Source organism: Somniosus microcephalus, chromosome 2 (genome assembly GCF_052327205.1).
Source record: "Somniosus microcephalus isolate GS21.2 chromosome 2, FLI_Smic_1.0, whole genome shotgun sequence".
NCBI classification, from domain to species: Eukaryota; Metazoa; Chordata; class Chondrichthyes; order Squaliformes; family Somniosidae; genus Somniosus; species Somniosus microcephalus.
This window is the reverse complement of record NC_140988.1, coordinates 311,431,495-311,455,400: the sequence shown is the minus strand read 5'-3', so window position 1 is coordinate 311,455,400 and position 23,906 is coordinate 311,431,495. Positions and strand designations below refer to the sequence as shown.

At 47.7% G+C, this 23,906-nt stretch overlaps 1 protein-coding gene across 1 annotated transcript in view; it reads right to left on the bottom strand.

Moving 5' to 3' along the window:
- dnai1.2 (dynein, axonemal, intermediate chain 1, paralog 2) overlaps positions 1-23,906 on the bottom strand; it is a 464,908-nt gene that overhangs the window by 383,343 nt on the left and 57,659 nt on the right. The window contains exon 4 of the mRNA XM_085974010.1: positions 1,732-1,812. Coding sequence (XP_085830136.1) covers positions 1,732-1,812 — 81 coding nt within the window. The remainder of the gene's footprint in view (positions 1-1,731; positions 1,813-23,906) is intronic.

Here is a 23,906-nt window from a genome sequence, read left to right as displayed (position 1 = left end):
TCTATCTACATTATCACTTCCCCATCTCATTAGCCACTCCTCATACTCACCCTCATCCTTGTCCAATCATACCAACTAACAACACACAAGGGTAGGCACTTGGGTGTTTTAGCCAATGTTCATGTGAAGTTTCTGTTAATGTGCTGTCAAATATTGAATGAAATCTTTATTTTCAACACTTTTCATTCTTGGACAGATTTGTGTGTACCTTTGGAAGTGACTTAATGAGTTGCAGTGAATGGTGAGACATAACATCGCCCCCCCCTCCCCCGCAATGGCGATGCCCCCGCAATGGCGATGAGTGTGAAAGGAATGGCTTGGGCATTGTAGGGATGCTTTATGGTGTTGGTGTTGGTGTAGGCTGGTGCCAACCTGGCACATCATGTGGCAGCCAGGGTGTACAGCATCAAGTGAAGTATATCTGGCTATTGTGAGGCCATCCCTGGTGTCGAGGGCAGCAATGTGGTCGGGTGCTGATGACCTATGTCCTGTGCAGCATCAGTTAATTGCGGAGAAGGTTGGTGTTGTTGTTGGTGCTGCTGGGTGTTGGGGCTGATCGTGGTGGGATTCTGAGGGCCAAGATGAGATAGTTTCAAGGGCAGCGATGCTAATGGAATAGATGGCAGGTTAACTTGAGATGACAGAAGTGATCTGTCAATGGTCAGAGTGGTTGTTCCAATGAGGTGACACTTGATAGAGAGTTTGCTCCAAACACTTGCAAGCTGCATAAAGCTCAATCTGTCTTCCAAATGCAGTAAGCAACAGCTTCTGACCTTGGAAAATGAACAGCTACGAAATAGGAGCTTTTAGCGAACATTTGCAGCTGTCATGTTAAGAAATGATCCCATGCTGACACAACTCCCGGCCTGCTTACCTGACGTGATCCCCGAGCAGCGGGGAAGCCATAGGCAAACTCTTAAAATCTAAAGGTGAGCTTAAAATAGTTTTCTAGAGCCTGTTAACAAGCTCTTAATCATCTAAATTGTCTCCCCCGCCGCTTGGTGTCGGGTCTGTTCAGCGATGACAGACCCGACATCTGGGAAACTAGCGTGGCGGCGGGTTGACAGCAGGTTCCCTACCCGCTGTCAAAAAAAAGATTTTCCCACTCAACCCGCCACCAAACGTGCCCACTAACCCCAAAAAAATTCCCCCCGCCCCCATGTCTTTGGCTGATGTTACCAAGGGGCAGCATGTGGTTGAGTAATATCCAGTGCAGGGTCAAAAAGAGAAGCCAATGCTGGGATCCTCGGGTTACGATTTGATAAGTAAGAATGGAACGAAGCTATAGAATTCCACTGAACTGGACAATAGAGGAGGATTATGTAGCTACAGTGTGAAATGCTGCAAAGGCCGAGGAAAACAAGGAAGAAAAATGTACCACGATCAGTCACAGATGATGTAATTTGTGACTTTGATTAGGGCTGTTTCAGTGCTGTGGGAAGAGCAGAAAGCGGATTGGAGAGAGTCAAACATGGAGCTGCAGGAAAGATGCGCATGGATTTAGGAGGAGACATCATGTTAAAGGACTTGAGAGGAAAGGGAGATGTATGCTTTTTTTGGAATATTTTATCAGTGACATAGATTAATATTTGACTATATGGTACCTTTAGAGTTTCCAACCAAACTGGATATCAGCTTTTGATGGTACTTTTTGCGAAATACCTTAGAACACCCACAAATATAGAATTATTGTTACACAAAATATCCCATTTACAGAATTATATTACTCACTTTAAAGCTGTATCTCACAATGTTTTGTGGAGCATGGGGGTTGTTAGCTGTAAGAACACGTGTAATTTCTTCCTTCAATTCCTAAAAGGTAAAGTGTATAGTTAAAATTTAAATATAAAGCAAAATTCACTGATCCCACACTTCCAATGGGGAGCCATGCTCAAATGGAGCACAGATTGAAGAATCCGCATTACCGTGTTGCACCCCATCTCTAATCTACCTTCCCTGCAAGCACATCTCTCTGCTGGAAGTACAATATTGGTGAATTTACCCTATAGTGACAAAATTACAGGATATTTATTACAATTCACAATATTTCTATTTTGTAAGTTCTTCACCATAAGTCTAGACTTCCCATTGGCAGTCGCCAGAAGCAGCATAAATAGAGCAGCTAGTAACAAAAAATAGGCAGTAGTTCTGTCCCGCCACAACAGTTCGTTTCTGGAAGTGGGGACTGGCATCATAGGAAACATCCACCTCAAACAAAGAGTTGCTTCATTTAATATTGGAGATGGGAATGACCAACATACTCCCGAAATTTATCCATTCAAGACTATGGGCTGGATTTTATGAATGGAGACGTGCTGCTTGCACGGTTTCAGACCCGCCTCCATCCTCATCAGGCCAATTAGGGGGATGTCAGTGACAGAGCACGTCAACGTATGACGTGTCATCTGTCAAGAATTTTTGAAAGAAGAAATGTCATCGTTTGACAGCTCTGTGAAGCTGTTAACAGGTAATTAATAGGCTTTAATCCCTTCCCGCCTCCAAGGAGATGGGACCTGGGGCAGGATGGCTTCCTGCCTCCTCGCAAGAGGGCACGGAGGCGGGTTGGGGGTGGATGGCAAACCCGCCCCCAAATTCTGCAACTTTCCCGGCAGTCCCGCCTCCATACCCGCCTCCTCGGGGCTGAGGAAATCCAGCCCATTATTTCTAAACGATGCCTATCTGAAATGTGTGCCCAGTGTCTAACTGTTTTTGCTAATTTATTTTCTGCTGGTACTTAAGTTCTCATGAACTTTCGCAGCAATTGTTCAATTTTGTCTTGCCCCCAGGACCATTACTGGCATCAATGCATGTTTAGAAGAAGAGAAAAACTTACAGTGGGATACCTGACAGTCTTTTCCTACTTGCCAGGACACGCAAATGTGTAGACAAAGTTAGCCACATCCCACTTTGGCATAATTAGTGCAAGGAGAGGCTCCTATTCCCAACAGAAGCTTTAAATTTGCATTAAAGTAGCTCCTTTCAGGACATCGTAAAGTGCTACACAGCTAGCGGAGTACTTTTGTTGTGATGTAGGGAAATGCAGCAGATAATTTGCACACAGCAAGGTCCCACAAATAGCAGTAATAAAAATGACCAGGTTTTAGTGACGTTAGTTGAGGGATAAATGTTGGTCCGGGCACTCAAAGCACGCCCCTGCTCATGTTCAAAAAGTGCCATAGGATCTTTTACATCCAACTGAGAGGGCAGGCAGGGCCTTGATTTAATGTCTCATTTGAAAGACAGCACCTCCAACAATACAGGAATCCCTCAGTACTCTACTGAAGTATCAACCTAGATTATCTGCTCAAGTCTCTGGCATGGGGCTTGAATTCACAACCCTCTGAGTCAGAGGTAAGAGTGCTACCACTGAGCCAAGGCCAAATCTAGATTTTCCGATAGTTTAGATCTGAATGGCGAGTGGCAGGTTACAGATTTGCTGACACCACAAAGATATATGAAAGACTAACAAACTAATTTTGGATGCTTCCTCTGTAGCACCCCAATCACAGAATGTCATGCTTTCAATGGCACTACAAGAAAAAGGTCATGCCAGGGTAATCAACAACCTTCATACCATGATTAGCTACATCAAACAAGATGACAGCAACCATATCTGTTGGCCCTAGTACACCTACCTGACAATGATCATGATGAACTGTCTTCACAGGATCCACCTTAGCAGAGCCAGATGCAAAGTTGTGCCATCTAAACCAAGGACACCTGCAGCTACCATGCAGCGTAGGGCTGGTAGATCCAGTAACAATGACATCTATTGTGGCTTGAAATTATGACTCCAGCTTCTTCCAGGCGTACTGCAATTCTGACCTCTGGAGATTACGCCAAGAAGTGGCACAGAAGGAGACCCTCCTTGCACAAGGCATTGCAGTTATATGAGACAGGTTGGATGGGTCTTTTTCTGTCCGACATTGTTCATATGTATATAACCATCTCATGCAGCACCACCTGCACTTCAGTAGGCATCAGTCAGAAATGAGAGTCTTCAGTCAGAAATGAGAGTCTTAAACTTAATTAAAGCCATTTACATAGGTATGAGAGGCGAGGGGGAATATTGGGAAATTAGATTAAAAGGTATGACAGTAAATAAGCAGTGGCAAATTTTAAAGAAATATTCCAAAATTCTCAACAAATATATATTCCATTGAGAAATAAAAACTCCACGGGAAAAGTGATCCATCCGTGGCTAACTAAAAAAGTTAAAGGTAGTATTAGATTAAAAGAAGAGGCTTATAATGCTGCGAAGAATAGTAGTAAGCCTGAGGATTGGGAGATCTTTAGGGGCAAAAAATGGGTCATGCCCCCTCTGAGGCACTAACTTCGCTGGGGCGCTACTGGAAGCGGAGGCGGGGCGCTACTGGAAGCGCTACCTGACATGAATCATTCATGAAAGAAAGACTTATGGAATAATACTGAGCGGCCTGCGGGTGGCGCTGTCCAGGGAGAGTATAAATACTCGGGCACGGGCCCAGCTTGCGCAGGACATTCTTAACATGAACTAGTGAAGGACACAACTAGACCTCCATGTTGTAAAACAGTTGATTAAAGCTTTGTTTAACACTTAGACCAAGTGCCTAGTAGTTTTCTTACGTAACTACCCCTCCCTCTTGGGGCGCTCTAGCCCAATATTGCAGCGCTACGTGCCGCAGCGCCACGCGCGCCGTGGTACAGCAGGCCTTCATCCCTTACTAAAGGGGAGGGGCCTTGCGCAACACTAACCAGGGCCCAGGTGGGCCACCAGGGATCGGGGTGCCGGCAAAAGAGCCCGGCACTCAACAGGAGTTCCGGGCTGCCCGATCACGGCCGGCGCCCCGCGGGGGGACGGCAGAAGGGGCAGGCGGCCAGCAAAAAAAATGGCCGCCCAGCACCTCCCCTTTAAATATCACCGCCCAGGCCACACATACATCCCCCTGACCCAGTTGGACATAGCAACCGGCGGTACGTCCGGTGGAGTGACCGAAGTTTGTGGCCGGGGCGCTGTGCATGGTGATGACGTCATTGCAGAGGCGCAGCGCCGCGGGGCGCTAACGGTTACCACCGCCACTAACCTCCTGCTGAATTTCATGGGAGGCATTAGCGGCGCCGCGCCCAGGCGCTAGTTGCTTTGCACCCCGTTAACGCCCAAAGGGGACAGGGCACTTAGAAAATTATAATATGATTAGGCAGAGTCAACATGGTTTTATGAAAGAGAAATTGTGTTTGACAAATTTATTTGAGTTTTTTGAGGATGTAAGTAGCAGGATAGATAAAGAGTAACGTGAGGCGCAAAGCAACCAAATTATGCCCCCTTAGAAACCAGCAAAGGATGACCAAAAAATTGATAAATAGGAGAAAATAGAATGAGAGTAAACTAGCATGAAATATAAAAACAGATTGTAAGAGCTTCTACAAGTATGTAAAAAGGAAAAGAGTAGCAAAAGTAAGCATTGGTCCCTTAGAGACTGAGACAGGTGGAATTATAATGGGGAATAAGGAAATGGCAGAGATTTAAACAAATATTTTCTATCTGACACAAAAAGCACACCAAAAATAGTGGGGAAGCAAGGGGCTATAAGAATTAGGAATTTAAAGTAATTAATATCAATAGAGAAAAAGTACTTGAGAAACTAATGAGACTAAAACCCAACAAATCCCCTGGACCTGATGGCCTATATCCTAGGGTTCTAAAAGAGGTGCCTGCAGAGATAGTGGATGCATTGGTTGTGATCTTCCAAAATTCCCTAGATTCTAGAACAGTCCCGACGAATTAGAAGGTAGCAAATATAACCCCGCTATCTAAGAAAGGAGGGAGAGAGAAAACGGGGAACTACAGGCAAGTTAGCTTGACATCAGTCGTTGGGAAAATGCTGAAATCCATTATTAAGGAAGTGGGAACAGGGCACTTAGAAAATCATAATATGATTAAGCAGAGTCAACATGGTTTTAAGAACATAAGAAGTAGGAGCAGGAGTAGGCCATACGGCCCCTCGGGCCTGCTCCGCCATTCAATAGGATCATGGCTGATCCAAACCTAGACTCACGTCCACTTCCCTGCCCGCTCCCCGTAACCCCTAATTCTCTTATCAGCTAGGAAACTGTCTATCTCCGTTTTAAATTTATTTAATGTTGCAGCTTCCACAGCTCTCTGGGGTAGCAAATTCCATAGATTTACTACCCTCTGAGTGAAGAAGTTTCTCCTCATCTCAGTTTTGAAAGGGCAGCCCCTTATTCTAAGATTATGCCCCCTAGTTCTCGTCTCACCCATCAGTCGAAACATCCTCACCGCATCCACCCAATCAAGCCCCTCACAATCTTATATGTTTCAATAAGATCGCCTCTCATTCTTCTGAATTCCAATGAGTAAAGGCCCAACCTACTCAACCTTTCCTCATAAGTCAACCCCCTCATCTCCGGAATCAAACGAGTGAACCTTCTCTGAACTGCCTCGAGAGCAAGTATATCTTTTCTTAAATATGGAAACCAAAACTGCACGACGTATTCCAGGTGTGGCCTCACCAATACCCTGTGTAACTGCAGCAAGACATCCCTGCTTTTATACTCCATCCCCCTTGCAATAAAAGCCACGATTCCATTGGCCTTCCTGATCACCTGCTGTACCTGCATACTAACCTTCTGTGTTTCATGGACCAGGACCCTCAGATCCCTTTGTACTGTAGCACTTTGCAGTTTCTCTCCATTTAGATAATAACTTGCTCTTTGATTTTTTCTGCCAAAGTGCATAACCTCACACTTTCCAACATTATATTCCATCTGCCAAATTTCTGCCCACTCACTTAGCCTGTCTATGTCCTTTTGCAGGTTTTTTATGTCCTCCTCACTCACTACTTTCCCTCCCATCTTTGTATCATCGGCAAACTTGGATATGTTGCACTTGGTCCGTTTCTCCAAATTGTTAATATAGATTGTAAAGAGTTGGGGTCCCAGCACTGACCCCTGCGGAACACCACTAGTTAGTGATTGCCAACCCGAGAATGAACCATTTATCCCAACTCTCTGTTTTCTGTTAGATAGCTAATCTTCCACCCATGCCAGTATATTACCCCCAATCCCGTGATTTTTTTATCTTGTGCAGTAATCTTTTGTGTGGCACCTTGTCAAATGCCTTTTGGAAGTCCAAATACACCACATCCACTGGTTCCCCTTTATCCACCCTGTTTGTTACGTCCTCAAAGAATTCGAGCAAATTTGTCAAACATGACTTCCCCTTCATAAAACCATGCCGACTCTGTCCGATTAAATTATGCTTATCCAAATGTCCTGTTACTGCTTCCTTAATAATGGACTCCAACATTTTACCAACCACAGATGTTAGGCTAACTGGTCTATAGTTTCCAGCCTTCTGTCTACCTCTCTTCTTAAATAGGGGTGTTACATTAGCAGTTTTCCAATCTGCTGGGACCTTTCCTGAATCCAGGGAGTTTTGGAAAATTACTGTAAGAATTCGCAATAATTTACAGTTCTGAAGATTCATTTTTTTGATTAAAGGATCCCTGAGCGAGGTGCTTTTAAGTTTCCAAAGATAAAATGGCTGTCACACCACATGGACAAAAGAGGTTTGGAATGCAGCTTTCTGTGTCTGGAAGTAAGGTTCAATGAAGACAAAGGACAATGCTTTGTTTACAAAGCAACTGAATGCTATTAGCATTTGTTTAGATACACCTGAAACTGCAGAAGAGACGTTTGCACCTTGAATGGGAAGCGTTAACTTTAAATGGGTTTCCAATCACCCAGTACTGGACTATAGAGCAGATGTATCTCCCTTTTGTTTCAGCAAAGGGAGCTCTGAAAATCACATTAACTCAATCTAACCACTTTGAGTTAGCCTATCACAGCTTTGGGGTTAATTTTGCACACAGCCCTTGCAAGGCACGGATGTGAGGGGCTCACCAGGTATAAAAAAAGGGCTGAGCAGCCAGCTCGCTCTCTTGACTCTTGACTCTTGGCTCTTAGCCTCTTGACTTCCTGGGACGATAAGGTGAGCTCTCTCTCCCTCTCTCTCTCTCTCTTCGCTGGACCATGTGAGCAGAGATTTTCTGACTCTCAACAAGGCAACCTAGCAGGAGTTAAGGGGGGATGGTGATTTAAGGGAATTGCTAAGATTGTTTAAATACATTGTAGCCATTGTACCCCTCGTTTTTGCCGTGTGTACCCCCTTGATATATAGTTTTACAATTTTACTGTGTTCGTGTGGGATAGTTTGATATTGTGATTATAGTTTCTTTTAGTTAATAAAGATTGATATTTTTCTCTCATCCAAACCACGTGTTCCGTTTTAATATCATTAATTATAAGTTCCTCCACTCAGAACAAAAGGAGGGGTGGCGATTCAAAACCGCTGTTTTAAAATTGGTTTTATTGGAAATGGTCTGATGTGCAGGCAAAGGCTGCAAGACCAGAAAAATTACTTTAAACCAGTTTAAAAGAAACCCCCGAAATCCTTACATTACCACCAATGCATCCGCAATCCCTACCGCTACTTCTCTCAAGACCCTAGGATGTAAGCCATCAGGTCCAGGGGATTTATCCGCCTTTAATCCCATTATCTTACCGAGTACCACCTCCTTAGTGATTTTAATCGTGTTTAGCGCCTCCCCCCCTATAGCCCCCTGTTTGTCCAGTGTTGGGATATTTTTAGTGTCCTCTACTGTAAAGACTGATATAAAATATTTGTTCAGCGTTTTTGCCATCTCCATGTTCCCCACCACTAATTTCTCTTTTATGAAAGAGAAATCATGTTTGACAAATTTATTTGAGTTTTTTAAGGATGTAAGTAGTAGGATAGATAAAGGGGAACCAGCGGATATAGTATATTTGGATTTCCAAAAGGCATTTGATAAGGTGCCACGAAAGATTGCTGCACAAGATAAGGGCTCATGGGGTTGGGGGTAATTTATTAGCATAGATAGAGGATTGGTTAATGGACAGAAAACAGACAGTAGGAATAAACAGGTCATTTTCAGATTGGCAGGCTGTAACTAGTGGGGTGCCTCCAGGGTCAATGTTTGGGCCTCAGCTATTTACAATCTATATAATGACTTAGATGAAGGGACCAGGTGGAATGTATCTAAGTTTGCTGATGATACAAAGCTAGGTGGGAAAGTAAGCTGTGAGGAGGACACAAAGAGCCTGCAAAGGGATATAAACAGGTTAAGTGAGTGGGCAATAAGGTGGCAGATAGAGTATAATGTGGGGTCCTGACGAAGGGTTTCGACCTGAAATGTTGACTCTATTTCTCGCTCCACGGATGTTGCCTAGCCTGCTGAGTTTTTCCTGCATTTTCTGTTGTTATTTTGGATTTCCAGCATCCGCAGTATTTTGCTATCGTATAATGTGGGGTTATTCACTTCGGTCGGAAGAATAGAAAAACAGAATATTTTTTAAATGGTGAGAAATTATTAAATGTTGGTGTTCAGAGAGATTTAGGTGTCCTCGTACAGGAAACACAGAAAGTTAGCATGCAGGTACAGCAAGCAATTAGGAAGGCAAATGGCATGTTGGCCTTTATTGCAAGGGGGTTGGAGTACAAGAATAAGGAAGTCTTACTACAATTGTACAGGGCTTTGGTGAGACCACACCAGGAGTACTGTGTACAGTTTTGGTCACCTTAACTGAGAAAGGACATACATTCCTTCGAGGTGGTGCAACGAAGGTTCACTAGATTGATCCCTGGGATGAAAGGGTTGTCCTATGAGGAGAGATTGAGTAGATTGGGCCTATACTCTCTGGAATTTAGAAGAATGAGGGGTGACCTCATTGAAACATATAAGATTCTGAGGGGGTTGACAGGGTAGATGCTGAGAGATTGTTTCCCCTAGCTGGAGAGTCTAGAACTAGGAGGGCATAGTCTCAGGATAAGGGGTCAGCCATTTAAGACCGAGATGAGGAGGAATTTCTTCACTCAGAGATTTGTGAATCTTTGGAATTCACTACCCCAAAGGGCTGTGGATGCTGAGTCGTTGAGTATATTCAAGGCTGAGATAGATAGATTTTTGGACTCATGGGGATCGAGTGGAAAAGTGGAGTTGAGGTCAAAGATCAGCCATGATCTTACTGAATGGCGGAGCAGGCTCGAGGGGCCGTATGGCCTACTCCTGCTCCTAATTCTTATGTTCTTATCAACAGGGAGCTGGACGCTGAGCTGCTCCATCACTGGCCTGCAGATTTGTGCTTGCACCTTCAGATTCTTTTCCCTTCATTTTTTCCCTTTACTTCTTAGCCTTCTCCCCCTTCAGCCTTGGCAAAGGATGCTAATGGGTTGAGATATCTTACAAGCCTTTTCAAAGGCTTTCACAAAGGTTTTTCTCCCTATTCTGACATATCCTTTTAATTGGTTCCCTTTGAATTTCACTTCCTTTCCCACCACTAGTGTGTGCTTATAACTCATCCAAATGTGCACCTGAAGCTATACAAATGAGCTAACATCAGGAAATTGGAGACAAACAGCACACTTGTATTTCAGTCAGTCTACCATTCTGAATTATGTGATGCTTTCTGTGCTGTCAGACATTAAGTGCTGGATGAGATAGATTTTTTTTTCAGTTCCACATCAGAAACACTGAAGCCATCCTGTTTGACTTCCCCAGAAATCTTGCAACTCAGATTGAGAATGGTGGTGAAGAGAAGAACTAGGCATTACTGGCACACATATGGAAGCTGAGCCCATGTTTGTGGCTGATTTTTCCAAAGGGCTGCATATACATAAGGAATAGGAGGGGTCTAAGGATGGAGCAGTTGGTATGCTGGAGGTAACTGTGCCTTCTTGGGAGAACCTGCTCACTTAGACTGAATTTGATGGTATGCAACCTGTGTACTGCTCAACAATGAGATGAGCTTCAAATTCCACATCTAGTCCATTGCTAAGAATACTTACTTCCAAATCTAAAATATTACCCTTCAAAGTTTCTACCTGACCTCCACTACCACTGAAATTCTCATCCACATCTCTAGGCTTGGTTTCTCAAATTCCCTCCTCGACAAATTTATTAGAGTTCTTTGAGGATGTAACATGCAGGGTGGATAAAGGAGAACCAGTAGATGTAGTGTACTTGGATTTCCAAAAGGCATTCGATAAGGTGCCACATAAAAGGTTACTGCACAAGATAAGAGCTCATGGTGTTGTAGGATCCGTTCCTCCCCCACAACGGTAAAAATTGGACTATGAAATATAAAAACCCAGAACTGCAGAGCCAGCAAAAAGGGCTCGGCAATAAAGGGTTCATTCAAACATTGCAGCCGAAACTACGACTGGATCACAATCTAAAATACGAATGCTTCTGAACAAGAACATTCGCATATTCATTTACCTTAAGGGGTTACATTGTCCACCTTAGACCATGGCCCTCGAATAACCAGTTTCAGTGCAGGCCTAGACAATGGGCCGGGCCTCAAACCTTTTGAATACGAATGCCAGCAGAAACCAACAACCTCGCATATGCAGTCACTTTGGGAGGGTTGCATTGTCAGAAAGATATCTCAAATCAATGGACAATTCACACATTTTGAAACAAATCGTACGCTCAGAAGGGGGCCAGGAAATACTGCAAGTTGGTTTTGGTTTAAGTAAAAGATCACTTCGAAGACAGTGGTGTGGGAAGCTGACAGTAGAACAATGAACAGAAAGATTCGGGCCTACAATCAACTCCACGAGACAGCCGATCGGGAGTGGTGATTGTATGTTTCAGCCAAATCATAGAGGGGGCTTTTATGATTGAGTCTGAGTAAGTTTGTGAGTTTCAGGCAGATCACAATAAGGGTTTTGTGATTGAGTCTGGGTAACTTTATGTGTAAGTCAAATTGCGGGCGGGTTTAACTGTGTCATATTGTGTCGATGCAAATGACCCTTGCGTAGCGGTTTGTATTTTGTGGTTGATATAAATCGTAGGGATTTATACTGGGGAAGTAACTGTGTGTGTGTGTTCAATAAACAATCAAATCAAAGGTTGAGCCAAAACCCTGTGCCGTGTGTATTTTATTCTTATAATAAATCCTGACGTCCAAGAACTGTGTGTAACGGGGGACCAGTATCGGAGAAACCCCTTACAGTGTTGGGGGTAATATATTAGCATGGACAGAGGATTGGCTAGCTAACAGAAAACAGAGAGTCGGGATAAATGGGTCATTTTCAGGTTGGCAAACTGTAACTAGTGGGGTGTCACAGGGATCAGTAGTGGGGTGTCACAGGGATCAGTGCTGGGGCCACAACTATTTACAATCTATATTAATGACTTGACTGAAGGGATCAAGTGTACTGTAGCCAAATTTACTGACGATACATAGATACATAGATACATAGAAGATAGGAGCAGGAGTAGGCCATTCGGCCCTTCGTGCCTGCTCCGCCATTCGATGAGATCATGGCTGATCCTTTAATTCAGTATCCCGTCCCCGCCTTCTCTCCGTAACCCTTAACCCCTTTTGCCCGTAGAAATATATCTAATTCCCTCTTAAATATATTTAATGAGCTGGCGTACACTGCCCTCTGTGGCAATGAGTTCCACAGGTTCACCACTCTCTGAGTGAAGAAATTCCCCCTCATCTCTGTCCTAAATGGTTTAGCCCTTATCCTTAAATTATGTCCTCTAGTTCTGTTCTCACCCGCCAAGGGAAACATTCCTTCTGCATCCAGTCTGTCTAGACCTGTCAGAATTTTATACACTTCTATGAGGTCCCCTCTCAATCTTCTAAACTCCAGTGTGTACATCCCTAAACTACATAGTCTCTCCTCATAGGTCATTCCCGCCATTCCTGGTATCAGCCTGGTGAATCGCCGCTGCACCCCCTCCATGGCAAGAACATCCTTCCTCAGATGAGGCGACCAAAACTGTACACAGTACTCGAGGTGTGGTCTCACCAGTGCCCTGTACAGCTGCAGCAAGGTATCCCTGTTCCTGTATTCTAACCCTTTTGCTATGAAGGCCAGCATACCGTTTGCCTTCTTGACCGCCTGTTGCACCTGCATGCTCGCCTTCAGTGACTGGTGTACAAGAACACCCAGGTCTCTCTGTACTTCCCCCTCTCCCAATCTATTGCCATTTAAATAATAATTTGCCCTCCCGTTCCTGCACCCAAGGTGGATAACTTCGCACTTGTCCACATTATAGTGCATCTGCCATTTATCCGCCCAATCGCCCAGTCTGTCCAAATCGCTCTGGAGCTTCCTGGTCTCTTCCTCTGAGCCCACCCCCCCTCCTAGTTTAGTGTCGTCTGCAAATTTGGAAATGCTGCATCCGACTCCCTGATCCAGGTCATTAATGTAAATTGTGAACAGCTGGGGGCCCAGGACAGATCCCTGTGGTACCCCACTTGTTACTGCCTGCCATTCAGAAAATGAGCCGTTTATTCCAACTCTCTGTTTTCTATCTGACAGCCAGTTCCCTATCCACGCCAAAACTTTCCCCTTTATCCCATGAGCCTCAATTTTCCATGCTAATCTTTTATGTGGGACCTTATCGAAGGCCTTTTGGAAGTCCAGGTACACCACATCTACTGGCTCTCCCCCATCTATTCTACCAGTTACTCCCTCAAAAAATTCCAATAGATTAGTCAAGCACGATTTACCCTTTGTAAATCCATGTTGACTCTGTCCTATCCTGTCCCCATTTGCTAAGTGCTCCGCTATTTCATCCTTAATGATGGACTCCAGCATTTTGCCCACAACTGATGTAAGGCTTACAGGTCTGTAATTACCTGCTTTTTCCCTACCCCCCTTTTTGAATAGTGGGGTAACGTTAGCTACCCTCCAATCCATCGGCACTGTTCCCGAGTCTAATGAATTCTGAAAAATCATCCTTAGTGCATCCGCTATCTCTAGGGCCACCTCCTTCAGTACCCTAGGATGCATGTTATCAGGCCCTGGGGATTTGTCCACCTTCAATCCCTTTAGCTTCCTTAACACCATATCCTTAGAGATATTGATTTGCGTCAGTTCCTCCTTTGCCAATGTCCCTATTTTTCCCGATATCCCAGGGAGGTTTTTTGTGTCTTCCTTCGTAAAGACTGACCCAAAGTATGCATTTAGTTGATCTGCCATTTCCTTATTTCCCATTATATATTCCCCCGTATCTGACTGCAATGGACCAACTTTGGTTTTCACCAGTCTTTTCCTTTTGATATATTTATAAAAGCTTTTGGAGTTAGTTTTTATATTTTCCGCCAGCTTGTTTTCGTAAGCTATTTTGCCCCTCTTGATCATGCCCTTTGCCCTCCTTTGCTCTATCTTAAACTGTTCCCAATCTTCCGCTCTGGCGCTTTTTTTGGCTATTTTATACGCCCTATCTTTGGATTTTATGCTGTCTCTAATTTCCCCTGTTATCCACGGTTGAGTCACGATACAAAGATAGGTGGGAAAGCGAGTTGTGAGGAGGACACAAAGGGGGTGATTTTTCTGGAGCCGTCAGGCGGGCTTTCAGGCGTGTGGGGGGGGGGGGGGGGGGGAAGTAAATAAATAAATAAATTTAACAAAAATCGCAAAAATAGGGGGTCGCAACCTCCCCCCCCGCCGCCTGATTCCCCGGTCGTCTGATTTTCACCCAGGTGTTTCCGTCTGACCCGAATCAGTCCCGCCCGCAGCAAGCGGGACTGGTCTTCAGGCACCTTAATCACCAATAATTGGCATCTATAATGCCATTTTAAGGGGCCCTTGCTATTTTCAGCCTTTTCCAACGTTAAACACGCCTGATGGGAACCCCGTTGATGAAACCTGGCGTGAACAATATCGGATTGCTGGCTATCAGCTGCAGGTCAATCAGGAAAGAAGAGATTTAATCAGACATCATTTGTAGGTTGCAGGACCTTGTTGTTTCAGGCTTGGGGCAACTTGCTCCAGGCTTAGGCACAGCTGTGGAAGGTTGGAGCCTCACACACTTCTCCAGTGTGAGCTCCTGGGAAGCCCCTCTCGCCACCCTCACTCAGCGCTTCCTCAACGGAGGCATCTACCAGAAGCATGGGAGGCCTTTTTTTCCTTCCCTTCTTGGCATTAGAGGATCTCCAGCAGCAGAGGCGGCAGCAGCAGATCCAGCAACAACAGCAACACCAGCAACAGCAGCAGGAACGACAGGCTGCGGCTCACCCACCTGAGGCAGCACAGGTCAGAAGGGGCCAGCACATGGAAGGCCGTCGACGCAGGAGGTACCCCCCCAAACAGGGTCTACAGACACAGGGTCAGCTACCTCAACATGACTGAGCAGCAGTGCCAAAGGCGGCACTGACTTTCGCGAGAGGTAGTGAATAACATCTGCGCAATGCTGCAGCAAGACCTGGAGCCCAGAGCACCAGGTCGACACTCCTTACCAGTGGCCCTCAAAGTCACCACCGCACTCAGTTTTTTTGCCTCAGGCTACTTCCCGGGATCAGCAGCAGACATCAGTGACATCTCCCAGGCGGCCGCACACACTTGCATCATGCAGGTAACCGATGCCCTCGCGCACAATCACATCCATTTCACCAGGGATCGCACAAGTGTGAGGGCGTGAGCGCTTGGATTAGCTCATCTGGCAGACTTTCCAAGGGTGCAGGGCGTCATTGACTGCACACATGTGGCCCTTAGGGCACCCCATCGCAATCCAGGAGTTTTTGTCAACCGCAAGGGCTTCCACTCCCTTAACATTCAGCTGGTGTGTGACCACAAGAAGGAGATTTTGCATGTTTGTGCCAAGTACCCTGGCAGCTGCCATGACTCCTTCATACTACGCCAGTCTACTGTGCCTCCGCTATTCAAGCCGCCAGATGAACTTCAGGGATGGCTACTTGGAGACAAGGGCTATCCCCTGCGGACTTGGCTAATGATGCCGTTGAGGAGACCAACCAACGAAGCTGAGGAGCGCTACAACTCCAGCCACATTTCCACCAGCTGCATTATCGAGCAAACCATCAGATTGCTGAAGATGTGCTTCAGATGCCTGGATAGATCAGGTGGAGCCCTACAGTACTCAGCAGCCAGAAGAGAAAAAGATTGGTGAAGTCAAGCGTAGGTCCCTTGCAGTCAGAATCGGGGGAATTTATAATGGGGAACAAAGAAATGGCAGATCAACTGTGGTAAACCACTGTTATTGCATATTGTTACCTCTGGTTGGCGCTGTGTACCAATGCATGCCTCAGCTGGCTCCACCCACATGGCCAGGTATAAAGGTGGGTGTTTCGGCTACCCACTTCCTTCTTGGAACCAGTCGTCCACGAGAGGCATGCTCTGTTCTTTAGTTAATAAAAGCCTTTTCATTACCTTCCTAATTCATCGCCTTTTATGGAGTAATTGATAAGCATATCAATTTTATTAACTAAAAGTAAAATGGCGACACCTGAACAGCAACAACAGCAGGCGTTGCTGTGAGCCCTCAGACCGGCATGCCTGGACCTCGACCCTCAAGCAGCGGGTTCATCGACCAATTTCGAACACTGGCTGAGCTGCTTTGAATCCTTCCTAGAAGCCTCCGCCGTGACATCGGAGGAGAACAAACTAAAAGTTTTGACCGCCCAGGTGAGCCCTCAAGTATATACACTCATCCGGGACACTACTACGTACACGGTGGCCCTCGAACTACTAAAAGGGCAATACACGCGCCCAGTGAACACGATTTACGCCAGACACCTCTTGGGATCCCGCAGGCAGCAACCGGGGGAATCGGTAGAGGCATTTTTACGGGCGTTACAGACACTCTGCAGGGACTGCGACTGTAAGGAGGTAACGGCTGCGGGGCACGCGGAGGGACTTACCTGTGATGCCTTCGTTAGGGGCCTCCAGTCCGACTACTCCCGGCAGAGACTGCTCGAAAGCAAGGAGCTCGACCTGAAGACAGCCGTAGCCCTTGCGCTCTCGTTAGATGCAGCCCACCGAAACCTCGAAGCATACTCACGTAACGGCGCCGTGCCATGGCCATCGCGACCTTGGGACATGGGACAGCCGCCCCCGGCACCAACTGCTGCAGCGATGTCCCGAAATCAACTGGGACCGCCGCCCCCGGCACCAACTGCAGCGATGCCCCGTAACCAGGCCCAAAAATGCTATTTCTGTGGCCAGTTAAAACACCCTAGAGCGCACTGCCCGGCTAAGACCGCTACCTGCTCGGGCTGCGGGAAGAAAGGCCATTACGCCAATGCCTGCAGGGGGAAACCCGCGAACGCCAGCAGCGCCGCATGCGAACCGTGGGGGCAGCCATCTTATCCGCCATTTTGTGCACCTCCGGCCGCATGGCCGCCGCCATTTTGTCCGCCGCACTCAACCGCCATTTTGTCTCCGGACTCGACCACCGTCTCGTCGGACGACCATATCAACTCACTAAGCCATACACTGGCCTCCGTTACGCTGGATCAAGCCCTCCCTCATCATCTGTCCAGCTCCATGATGGACATCACGGTAAACGGCCGCGCCACCACTTGTCTATTTGACAGCGGGAGCACAGAGAGTTTTATTCACCCCGACACGGTACGTAGCCACTCCCTCACGGTCCTGCCAACGTGCCATCGGATTTCTATGGCGTCTAAGTCCCATTCAATGGACGTCGGCGGCTACTGTGTGGTGACCCTTTCGGTTGGGGGCACAGAATATAAAAATTTTAAACTTCTAGTCCTGCCCCGTCTTTGCGCTGCCGTGCTGCTAGGGTTGGATTTTCAGTGCCACCTTAAAAGTGTCACATTAGCATACGGTGGACCCCTCCCCCCACTCACAGTCTGCAACCAACACCTTTTAAATCGCCCGCCGCACACCACTTGCAGCCTTTCCACACTCAAAGTCCCCCCCCCTCCCTTGTTTGCTAACCTCACCCACGACTGTAAACCCATCGCTACCAAGAGCAGGCGGTACAGCGCCGGGGACAGAGCTTTTATTAGCTCTGAGGTGGAGCGGCTCTTGAAGGAGGGCATTATCGAAGGGAGCACCAGCCCCTGGCGAGCCCAGGTTGTAGTCGTTAAAACCACCGATAAACGCCGCCTGGTCATTGACTACAGCCAAACCATAGCTGGACGCATACCCCCTTCCTCGCATATCTGATATGGTCAATCAGATTGCGCAATACAAAGTATTCTCCACCATTGACCTTAAGTCAGCATACCACCAACTCCCCATCCACCATGAGGACCGCCAGTATACTGCCTTCGAGGCGAACGGCCGCCTCTACCACTTCCTTAGGGTTCCCTTCGGCGTCACCAACGGGGTTTCGGTCTTCCAAAGGGAGATGGACCGGATGGTTGACCAGAATGCGCTGCAGGCCACCTTTCCCTATCTGGATAACGTCACCATCTGTGGCCACGACCAGCAGGACCATGACGTTAATCTAGAAAAATTCCTCCGTACGGCCCAACGGCTGAACCTAACGTACAATAAGGAGAAATGTATGTTTCGCACCAAGCGCCTTGCCATTCTCAGCTGCGTAGTGGAGAACGGAGTCATCGGGCCCGACCCCGACAGAATGCGCCCCCTTATGGAGCTCCCCCTCCCCCACTGCCAAAAAGCACTGAAGAGATGCCTGGGGTTCTTCTCTTACTATGCCCAGTGGGTGCCCCACTATGCGGACAAAGCCAGACCCCTCATCAAATCCACCTCCTTCCCCCTGACACCAGAGGCGTGTGCAGCCTTCACTCTTATCAAGAGCGATATTGCGAAGGCCACAATGCACGCAGTGGATGAGTCCATCCCCTTCCAAGTGGAGAGCGATGCATCCGACTTCGCCCTAGCTGCGACCCTTAACCAGGCGGGGAGACCCGTGGCCTTTTTCTCAAGGAACCTCCAGGGCCCCGAGACTCGACACTCCTCTGTCAAAAAGGAGGCCCAGGCTATTGTGGAAGCGGTGCGTCACTGGGGGCATTACCTGGCCGGAAAACGGTTTACCCTTCTCACTGACCAGCATTCAGTTGCTTTTATGTTTAATAATAAGCAGAGGGGCAAAATCAAGAACGACAAAATCTTGAGGTGGAGAATCGAACTCTCCACCTACAATTACGATATCTTGTACCGGCCTGGGAAACTCAATGAGCCCCCAGATGCCCTATCACGTGGTACATGCGCCAACGCGCAGGTCGATAGGCTGCAGTCCCTCCACAATGACCTCTGCCACCCGGGGGTCACCAGGTTCTTCCATTTCATCAAATTCCGTAACCTGCCCTACTCCATCGAGGAGGTCAGGACCATGACCAGGAACTGCCAAATCTGTGCCGAGTGCAAACCGCATTTTTATAGGCCAGACAGAGCAAGCCTGATCAAGGCCACTCGCCCCTTCGAGCGCCTGAGCGTCGATTTTAAAGGGCCCCTCCCCTCCTCTGACCGCAACGTGTACTTCCTCAACATAATTGATGAGTACTCCCGTTTCCCGTTTGCCATCCCCTGCCCAGACATGACCAGTACCACGGTCATCAAATGTCTGAATGACCTCTTCGCCTTGTTCGGGTTCCCTAGCTATATACATAGCGACAGGGGCTCATCTTTCATGAGCGGCGAACTTCGGCAGTACCTGCTCGCGAGAGGTATTGCTACGAGCAGGACCACCAGCTACAACACCCGGGGGAACGGCCAGGTGGAAAGAGAGAACGCGACGGTTTGGAAGGCCATCCTCTTAGCCTTAAAATCTAAGGGCCTTCCGACCTCTCGCTGGCAGGAGGTCCTCCCTGCGGCGCTCCACTCCATCCGGTCACTGCTTTGTACTGCCACTAATGCCACCCCTCATGAGCAAATGTTCGTTTTCCCCAGGAAGTCCACATCGGGAACCTCGCTACCGACATGGCTGACTTCTCCTGGGCCCGTCCTACTGCGGAGGCACGTGAGGACCCATAAAATGGACCCCCTGGTCGAGAGGGTGAACCTCCTACACGCCAACCCCCAGTATGCCTACGTGGCATACCCAGACGGGCGGGAGGACACAGTCTCCATACGAGACCTCGCACCCTCGGGTGCCCCTGAACTACCACCGTTATCCCCCACCACCCCTCCCAACCCAACCCCTGTAGACGGCATGCCGGAGCCCCAGGACCCTTCGTTGACCACCCAGACACCAGATTCGACGTTGGATACTGCACCACCGCCGCCGCCACCACGACGATCAGGACGTCAGACAAGGCCTCCTGATAGACTTACCTACACGAACTTGTAGTACACTTCACCCCGCCGGACTCAATTTTAAACAAGGGGTGAATGTGGTAAACCACTGTTATTGCATATTGTTACCTCTGGTTGGCGCTGTGTACCAATGCATGCCTCAGCTGGCTCCGCCCACATGGCCAGGTATAAAGGTGGGTGTTTCGGCTACCCACTTCCTTCTTGGAACCAGTCGTCCACGAGAGGCATGCTCTGTTCTTTAGTTAATAAAAGCCTTTTCATTACCTTCCTAATTCATCGCCTTTTATGGAGTAATTGATAAGCGTATCAATAACTAAATACATATTTTGGTTCTCTCTTCACAAAGGAGGACACAAATAACCTCCCAGAGATGCCGGGGCACATAGGGTCTGATGAAAGGGTGGAACTGAAAGAAATCAGTATTTGTAGGGGAATGGTGTTAAGAAAATTGATGGGACTGAAGGCCGATAAATCCCCAGGGCCTGATAATCTACATCCCAGGGTACTTAAGGAAGTGGCCCTAGAAATAGTAGATGCATTGCTGGTCATCTTCCAGAACTCGATAGACTCTGGAACAGTACCCATGGATTGGAGGGTAGCTAATGTTACCCCACTATTCAAAAAAGGTGGTAGAGAAAAGGCGGGGAATTATAGACCGGTAAGCTTGACATCGGTAGTGGGGAAAATGCTAGAGTCCATTATAAAAGATGTAATAGCAGAGCACTTGGAAAGCAGTGACTGGATCAGACAAAGTCAACATGGATTTACAAAAGGAAAATCATGCTTGACTAATCTACTGGAATTTTTTGAGGATGTAACTGGTAAAATAGATAAGGGAGAACCAGTGGATATGGTGTATTTGGACTTTCAGAAGGCTTTCGATAAGGTCCCGCATAAGAGATTAGCATGCAAAATTAAGGCACATGGGATTGGGGGCAAGGTACTGACATGGATAGAGAACTGGTTGGCGGACAGAAAGCAAAGAGTTGGAATAAACGAGTCGTTTTCCGAGTGGCAGGCAGTGACTAGTGGGGTACCGCAAGGATCGGTCCTAGGACCCCAGCTGTTCACAATATATATTAATGATCTGGACGAGGGAATTGGATGTAATATCTCCAAATTTGCAGACGACACAAAGCTGGGGGGCAGGGTATGCTGTGAGGAGGATGTCGTGAAACTCCAGCACGATTTGGACAGGTTGGGTGATTGGGCAGAAACATGGCAAATGCACTATAATGTGGATAAATGTGAGGTTATCCACTTTGGTGGCAAAAACAGGAAGGCAGATTATTATTTGAATGGTAATAGATTGGGAGAAGGGGAAGTGCAAAGAGACCTGGGTGTTCTTGTACACCAGTCGCTGAAGGTAAGCATGCAGGTGCAGCAGGCGGTTAAGAAGGCAAATGGTATGTTGGCCTTCGTAGCAAGAGGATTCGAGTACAAGAACAAGGATGTCTTGCTGCAGTTGTACAGGGCCTTGGTGAGACCACACCTTGAGTATTGTGTGCAGTTTTGGTCACCTTACCTGAGGAAGGACGTTCTTGCCATGGAAGGAGTGCAGTGAAGATTCACCAGGCTGATACCTGGGATGGCAGGAATGACGTATGAGGAGAGATTGTGTCGATTGAGCTTATACTCACTGGAGTTTAGAAGATTGAGAGGGGATCTCATCGAAACCTATAAAATTCTGTCAGGCCTGGACAGACTAGATGCAGGAAGGATGTTTCCGATGGCCGGGGAGTCCAGAACCAGGGGTCATAGTCTAAGGATAAGGGGTAAGCCATTTAGGACTGAAATTAGGAGGAATTTCTTCACCCAGAGAGTGGTGAACCTGTGGAATTCTCTGCCACAGAGGGCGGTGGAGGCCAGTTCATTAAGTATATTCAAGAAAGAGTTGGATATATTTCTTAAGGCTAAAGGGATCAAGGGATATGGGGAGAAGGCAGGGACCGGGTACTGAATTTGGATGATCAGCCATGATCTCATTGAATGGCGGAGCAGGCTTGAAGGGCCGAATGGCCTACTCCTGCTCCTATCTTCTATGTATCTATGTATCTATGTATCTATGTATTTATGTATCTCCAAAATCGTCATGGTTTGCTGTGTACTTCACAACATGGCACAGCGTCGTGGCTTGCAGATTCCTCAGGACCAAATGGCTCCTCACAGACCTGCCTCGGATGAAGATGATGCTGAGGAGGAGGAGGGGGAGGAGGAAGAGGAGGGCAAAAATGACCATCCTGCAGAGGCCCATCAACCAGCGGCACCATTATGCGAGAACATTTCTGCCCGAGATGCAAGGAACACACTCATCCTGTGCAGATTTGCTTAGCCTAGTACATCAAACACTGTAGCCTCGCTGCTTCTTACCTGAGCATGGACAATGGCCAAACCCTGCGCATTCCTACCTATTTGACCAGCATCCTGACAACTGCAAGTAATCCTAAGGCCTCAATGCGAAAGCCCCATTCGCCAAATGACACACGCCACAACTGCATCAGTTGCCATCAGATTTTTTATAAACAAGATACTGATGACATAACTATATACAAAACTTTTCACCCAAGTGACTACCCTTGTGATTAGTGGTGCTTTATTTTTCTCTTACGTGTGCTCCTACGTAGTGGTTCCCCTGTGGCTTCAGCAGATGTGGAGGCCCCTTGCTGACTTTCCTGCTGCTCCTGTCTCGACACCTTTGGCGGGCGTCCTCTGGGGTGGCGAGCCTGTGAGGGCTCGCTAGCAGTCTGCTGCTCCTGCGGCTGTGCAGGGGTTGAGACGCCTCTCTCACTTGGGTGTGGACTCCGGCGGGGCTCTGACCGAGGGCTCTGCAGTGGCATGGAAGTGTGAGCGCGTGGAGATGAGCCCCCACTTCCTTGAGGTGTGCCAACAACCTCCCTCTCATGGGTCAGGTCCCCCTCAACGCCTGCAAGTGGCTGGAGAGCACCTTGCTGCACATCAGGGGAGCAATGGGGACCCGTATCTGCACTGGAAGTCCTACTCAGAGGACCTGCCATGAAGGTCTGGTTTCTGTGTTCAATAGATGCCCATCGCTCCTCAAGAGATGTCATTCTATTCTGAACTCTCACCATGTTTTCCATAGCCTGGCAACTAAGCTCCTCCATGGCCGTAGCCCTCCTCTCCTCGGCTGCAGCCATCCTCTCCTCTACGGTAGCCAGCCTTACCACGGAGGTAGCCAGCCTTTCCGTGGTGATGCGTTCATGCGCCAATGACTCCACTAAGGCTCTGCTCATGTTCGCTATGGACTCTTCCATTCACTCCACACTCGCAGCGACCCTGGAGACATAACCTGCCAGAGACTCCTGCATCTGCGCATGGAGATCCATCACCTCTTCTCTTGCGGATGGACCCAGAGGCACAGGGTCGACATGCAGCTGAGCTGAGCTGGCAGAGTCTTGCGCCCTCTGACGAGGACTCGCCACTGCTGTCCCTGTCTCCACAATCTGCTGATGCTCACTTGTGAGCTGTGAAACACCAGGTGACAACACTACTCTATGTCCCGAAGGTCCCCCCGAGGTGTGAGTGTCTGCGCTGGTGCTGGGTGTGCTTACTTCTGCTGACGCTGCGCCCTCAGATGTTGGAGCTTCCTCTGAGGAGTCTGGCTGCTCAGCCTCTCCTTCCTCCACAGTGGGGACGGGGGCTCTGGATGGTCCTGTGGGGGAGTAAAGGAAAGAGTTAGAGATGTGGTGCCAAGGTTACATGCACATTGGATTTTGCAGATCTTCATAAGTCCAAATGATGTAGCTTCAGAATCATAACAGCGACTCATGCTATGTCAATGAGAGAGATGGAAAACTATTCTGTCACCAGCTTGTGGGACTGCCCCTGTCTCTCC